Source organism: Corylus avellana, chromosome ca9 (assembly GCF_901000735.1).
Source record: "Corylus avellana chromosome ca9, CavTom2PMs-1.0".
Classification (NCBI taxonomy): domain Eukaryota; kingdom Viridiplantae; phylum Streptophyta; class Magnoliopsida; order Fagales; family Betulaceae; genus Corylus; species Corylus avellana.
In genome coordinates, this window is record NC_081549.1 from 20,391,302 (window position 1) to 20,398,062 (window position 6,761).

The 6,761-nt window shown below is 34.2% G+C and overlaps 1 protein-coding gene across 1 annotated transcript; it reads right to left on the reverse strand.

The window, feature by feature from the left end:
* Positions 1–5,143: 5,143 nt before the first annotated feature.
* On the reverse strand, positions 5,144–6,732 carry LOC132162454 (7-deoxyloganetic acid glucosyltransferase-like). The gene is made up of 2 exons (XM_059572692.1): positions 6,594–6,732; positions 5,144–6,098 (listed from the first exon to the last, which is right to left on the reverse strand). Exons 1-2 carry the CDS (start codon positions 6,730–6,732, stop codon positions 5,179–5,181), a joined length of 1,059 nt encoding a protein of 352 aa, XP_059428675.1. The 3' UTR covers positions 5,144–5,178.
* Positions 6,733–6,761: the final 29 nt, after the last annotated feature.

Here is a 6,761-nt window from a genome sequence, read left to right on the forward strand (position 1 = left end):
TTTTTTTTTTTTTTTTTTTTTTTTCATTTAACTGGTGATCTATTACTTTTGTGATTGCTTCTAGGTAGTGAATGAACCGGCAGATGTTCACTGTCTTGTTGTAGAGATGTCCACAGTCCACACGATCTAAACTTATCGTTTGCCATGCCCTTACAAATGAAATCTCAAGTTGGATTTTTTTGTTTTTTTTTTTTTTTGTATTATGTGTGAGTCACTAATAATATTATAAAAAATTAATGTTACTAATAATACCAGAGCATTGTTTTATTCATTTCAATTTATTCACTACAAGACTTTAATTAATTAATTATTTCATGATCGAGCAAGAGTACTAAAACTTCAGTAGACTTTGATGATCAATTGGGGATGATGATCTCGCAACAACATTTGTGTGGAGTCTCACAATAAGATATAGACGGGCTACCGCACATGGCCATGCAGCTATGATACCCACAATTAGGAAAATTAAAGCAATTATAACCATTGACGATTCCGGTTATTCAGGAAAAAAAAAAAAGCAATTAACTAATAAGACAAATATAATAGTTTCTTTATGGTGCTACCGTACATATATGTATATTGTAACATTACAAGTTAAAGGAAATAACTACAACTACAGTCAAAACACAAAATCAATTACCATGTTCAATCAATTGTTTGTAGATTCCAATTGTTTTCTATCCCATGTATTTAGTGAAGGATAAGCGCGATATGTCTTAATCAAATACCTTAGAGAATAACTTCAATACGGTTGTGACACAAACTCACTCCTTTGTGCTCACAAATTAGGATGTGATACGTAAGCCCATCATACTAAACCTAAGCTTAGAAAAAAAAAAAAAAAAAAAAAATACAACCACATCTGGTCATAGCAAATACGAGCCAAACAAAAAAAAACTTAAAAGGTAGCTGCCGGCCACCCAAGTGGGAGAGGGGTGGCCGCGCGCTACCCCAGCCACATAGGAGAATCAAATAATATTAAAAACTATCTTGGATAAAACTCTTTCTCCAACTTTAAACGGTTTATTCTTAGGAAAAATAGACAGAATACAAATATTCAATTACATTATGGGTAGAGATTTTTTGGGTCGTGTGATGAGCATTGAGTAGCTAAAACTTCAATAAAAATTTAAAGAGACATCAATAAATTTTGATCTCAACTGCCAATTTTTATCATTTGCATGAGACATTGATTGGTTTAACATTCAATGCTAATTATGCTACGCATGTGCTGATGTCCACACACAGACATAATATAGAAATTATTCCAGACGTTCAAAATATGGAAATTTTGCTAAACAAGTCCACCGTTCAAAATAAAATAGGACAAACATTAAATGTTAAGAAGATAAAAAGTTTCTGAATTACAAACTCCTATCTTTATAAGTTTCCATTATTTTCTCTCTATTTCTCTATTCTCAGTCTTATTCAAATTTGAATTATTATCTTTTTCTCCAATTTCATTATTTTCCAACAACTCACTTTTCAAGGGATTAAAATCATTTCATAGTTGATTAGTGATTAAAAAAAGAAAAAGAAAAAGGTTAGTTACCACAAATTCAATCAACCACTCGTATTAATTTTTACAATATATTTAATATATTTAAATTTAATAAATATAAACTTTCTTACAATATAATTTAAAGATATTTAAATTTAAGCATGATATGTGTACCACACTACAAAAAAAAAGTGCATGTGGCCAATTTTCTGAATTTTGAATGTCAAAACAATATTCTTGAATGAATATTCTGGTTTTTAGCACCAAACAAGATTTAGCAACTAGTAAGAAATTTTTTGGTTTTTTTTTTTTAAGAAATAAAAGGAACTAGTAAGAAAATTAATACACTAATATGAAAAATTAAATAAAAATAAACTTGAATGTTAAGACTTCGTTCTTTATTGAATATAAAGAACAAGTCTTTTTGTGCGCTAAACAACTATTAAGATATGTGCGAATATTAATATTGCAATATAAACAAACTTAACATAATTAATAAGAATGAACATTTATATGAAGGAGAGGAAACAATACCAAAAGAGACAGAGAGAACTAGCAAATTAAGTCACCATAAGAAGAGAGAATGCTGCCGAGTATTTCATATTGAAATGAAGAAAGTGCATTAAAATGCTTCACTTTAACCTTAAAATGAATGAAAAACACACACACACACACATATATATATATATATATATATATATATGACGTGGAGGCCTGCATGGCATAGGAGCGCAGCTAATCCCACCATGGGTTTGATGTGGCCTTGTGCAGGGAACGGCCACACCAGAACATGAGGCTGCTGATCATCCATCTTAAGAGGACTGATGCAGAGGCAGCAAACACTAATCGTCTCTGTGGGAGATTGCTAGTTTAACTCATGCTGTTGCCTACACTTGCTGGAGGATTAGTGGAGAACTGGAGATAATAAAGTAATTCCCTCCTCCCATGTTGTCATGATGTGCATCTTATTTTAATGTAATCATTGTCATCTAATCTTTATTTGAATGTCTAGCTAGTTAGCTAATAGATTAATTAATATGTCTAGTTATCTGTTTCTCCTTCGCGTTAAAGCATTTATTCTTAAATATTATATTAATAGGACGTTTGACCAATAAAATGTTTCAAATTAATGACGTTTTTAAAAAATGTCACTATTTCAAACATTATTAAATAATTAAGTTTTTTTTTTTTTTTTTAATAGTGACATACATCTTGGGGACTTGGTGTAATGACAGGGCGGACGTGCGTGTGTAGGTGGGGAGACGAATGTCCCCTCAAAATTTTTGAAAATTTTGTTACCGTAGGTATATATATATTCCAAATCTCGAAATGTGTCCCTTCAAATCACTAAAAAATGTCCCCTCAAATTGTTTTTTTATTCATTTTATCTCCGGTCCCACTCTCTCTCACCAAATATTCTCCGGCAACTTGTCCCCGCTAAAAACATTTTTTATTCATTTAATCTTTAGCATTATTTTCTCTTTCTTGTCTTCAAGGGATAACTCAATCGACTGTGAATCACGCCTTATGAAGTGGAGATCACTAGTTCAAATCCTTTCTCTCTATTCTCTTGTGTTGATATGTCAAAAAAAACTACCCTCTCTCACCAAAAAAGAATCTTCAGCATTGTCCCACCAAAAATATTTTTTATTCCCTTTACCTTTTATCTTCGAGGAGAAGGTACCCTCCCTTAGCTACCTAAGTCTAACCGGATGCCATACTGGAGAAGATTCTCAAGGGAGTATTTGACCGATTTTTTCTTGCATAGCTCGTTTGATTAGAACTCGTTCAAATTCTCGCTCCTGAAGAGTGCGCCCAGGCTCGCCCAACGGCATCCAGGTTCTTCATCTCCCACATCTTTTTTCTTTTTCTTTTTCTTTTTTTTCGATTAATAGTTAGTCTCTTTTTCTTTTTTTGTTCCTTTTTTTTTCATTTTCTTTTTTTAAGTTTGAGTAGCTAATTTGACAAAACAGAACAAATTAAGATTAATTGTTTCTTAATACGTTGCTAACATCCCAAGATTAATTGTTTCAGTGAAATTAGTGTTGTATTGCTATTTTAATTTGTTTTTTACACAGAGAATGTTTATAAGAAAAATGTTAATTAATGACCAGTTTATAATGAATAATTTTAAAAACTAGCCCTTGTTTAAATAAAATAAAATTGAATTGGGTGGGACACTTGGGCTTTGTTTGGAATTATTGCAAGCTGCAGCGGCTTGTCTCATACTCTCAGGCTCAGCAATCAGCATTATTGTGCATTATTGTAGTTAGGAGCTTTGGGGCATTTTGTTAGGAGGAACAATTTACCCTCAAAGGTACCATTTTTTTTTAACCATATAGATTATACTTAGTTTATATTGCTAATAATTGATGCTATTGTATGTTTGTAATGCCATAAAATTAAGATTTTTAATAAATATTTTTACTGTCTTTTGATGTAGGAAAATTATGTAAAAACAAAAAAAAATTCACCGCACTCAAAATCTTGGTTCCGCCCCCATGTGTAACGATAAGACCATCTTTTATGTGTTGAATGTAAAAATGGATTAGATATGAAATGTCTGATTAATTACTTGACAATTGACATCGATCAGACAACTATCTCCACGGCCGCCCCGCTCTCTTATATGCCCTTTCCTCGATCTACTTGCAAGAAAAATCACTGACGAAAAGGAGAATTTCTGATCAATGGCAGAACAACTACATGGGTGCATATTCATTTCAACAAAATATTAAATGGTTGGGTCATCGAGGTTTTAATTTTGTCAATCGTTGTTTCAATTATTTGAAAATAACCCAAAATTAATAGCTAAAATATTTGAATATTTTTATGTACAAAGATAATGCTTAGAGTTTTTTGTTTTGACGTAAAATATTTTTTTTTGTTAGAAAATATTTTTAGCGGAAAATATTTTCTTTAAAAGTGATTTTTTAAAACATTTTTCAGCGTTTGACGCGTATGGTAGTGTTTCGTTTGGGTCCCAATGATATCTTAGTTGGGTCCTGACGAGTCCCAATTGAGTCCTGGCAAATCCTAACCGGGCCTCGGCAGGTTCAAACTCAGACCTGACAGTGTGGGAGACCGAGTTTTATGGTTGCCCAGTAAAGTCCCATCAACATCCTAGCTAGGTCTATCGATTTGAAAATGAGAAACTTAAAGTCAGATAATGGTTTATGGTTTTCAAAAATTGAGACAATTTTACTAAAATTAAATAAGTTTTTTGGGTCAAACGAAAAATATTTTCCATCGATTATTATTATTTTTTTCACACCAATCACCAATATATATATATTCAGAAATTATTTTATGCCAAATCAAACCGAGACTTTGTCTCTATCAATTAATCAACCCAATTCACAAGTGAGAGTGATCTAGATTGCAAGGGTGATTGGTGTTTCTCTTTTTCTATGAAGTAGCTAGAATAGTATTTTGCGACTGATAAGTTTTTCATGCATAACGAAACACCAAAAATATACAAAAATAGCAAGTTGAATATTTTAAAATTTGAGAAAAACAAAACAACCTGAGCCAAATCTTATTATATACCATTGATTCGTTAATTTATCAAATGCCAAACACGTAAACACAACAACAAAAACATATATGAGTACCATTATTTACGTACGTACATGCATGCATAATGCATTAAGACTTATGGAAAATAAGGTCGTAAATCATATTTCTTTTATGTCTTCAATAAGCTTGTCCAAATTGTGGTAGGAAGATCCACCATGGTTAACACAATCATGAGCCAATTTCACAATCCGATCCATTGACCTCATCATTTCCTCCCTTCTCTCCTCCATCACTGCTCTTATCATCATCTCAATCGTCGATCTATCACACGTGTCCTTCATGTCAAGGCCAATTCTCCATACCTCACTAACCCACCTGCTATTAATTTGCTGGTCGGCGAGTGTGGGCCAACAAACCATAGGGACCCCAGCAACAATGCCCTCTAGGGTTGAGTTCCAGCCATTATGGGTCAAAAACCCACCCACCGCCTGATGGGCCAAGACTTCTTCTTGTGGAGCCCAATCCACTAAAAAGCCCCTTTCTTTGGTGCCCACTTGTAGCTCCTCTGGTATTGGGTGCTCTGCTTCCGCACCCTCAATGTCATCACGCCGTACAACCCATAAAAACGGCTTGCCACTGTTGACCAGGCCGTGCCAAAACTCCAACAACTGACTACGTTTCATCAACCCCGTGGTGCCGAAGCTAACGTAAACAACGGATCTTAACGATTGTGAATCGAGCCAGGTCATGCAACTGCGGTCCGCTTCGCATAAATTATTAAAGGACGATAAAGACGGTAAAATGTCATGTTCAATATGGGATGTCAGAAGAGCAGTGAGAGGTCCAATTGTGTAAATTTTAGAAAAGAGAGGGGCGATGTAAGAGAGAGTGGGATCTTCGAGGCGGTCAAAGGTGTTGAGTATGAGAGCTGAAGTTTGAGTCATGGCCTTGATCTGCTCGACGTAGAATTGAAAGATGGGGCTATCCAATTGTCGTCTACAAATACTGGGTAAATCTCGACGTCGCAAAAGGCCTTCTATACCTGGCACGCCTTTGATCATCCGATCCATATCGTCATCTGCTACAGTTTCATGAAAGACATTAGCATTTATTAGTCTCTGAAAATTTTTATTTTATTTTATTTTTTCAAATTTTCAATAATTTGAACAATAATTATTATTATGAAAGAGTTTATATAAATTTGAATTAACAAACCACATACTTAATTAGTTGGATGAATCACATAAAAATTTCTTCACATTTCATATCCTAATTACTAAGAATATTTGATGCATCCAATCCAAGCGCGGTCTGCATTACTCTTGGACTTGGAATATTTAAGTTTCCTAAAGCCTTTTCTTAAATCCTTGTTATCAATGGAGCCATGAAACAAGGGAAAGGAACAAAGAGCCGGCTGCTTAATTGCTTCAGTCTTTCCAACACGACAGCCGATCGACAGGCATAAAGTTTTGATTTTTGTCGCATCTTCTACAAGATGTTCGCTGTTTTCACTTTGGAATATTCTCAAACAATGTAAGTAAAAAAGAAAACCCTAAGTGATTTACACACTTACCCTCACCTCCTACAGGGAGCTGACCTTCCTCAATGAGCTTCGGGAGGCAGAGAAAAGGCCACAAGCAGCAAGGACTGAAGGCCCAAAACGTAATTACGCGAACGCCCAATTCCTTAGCAATATCAACTGCGAAGGACATAATGCCATCGGCTATTACACAAGTGACCG

Excerpts from the sequence above, each read along its gene's own strand:
- LOC132162454 (XM_059572692.1), bottom strand. The coding sequence starts at position 6,732 with ATGTCCTTCGCAGTTGATATTGCTAAGGAATTGGGCGTTCGCGTAATT. Across the intron at positions 6,099-6,593 it reads GCTCCCTGTAGGAGGTGAGG|ATGACGATATGGATCGGATG; the intron begins GTAAGTGTGTAA and ends AAACTGTAGCAG.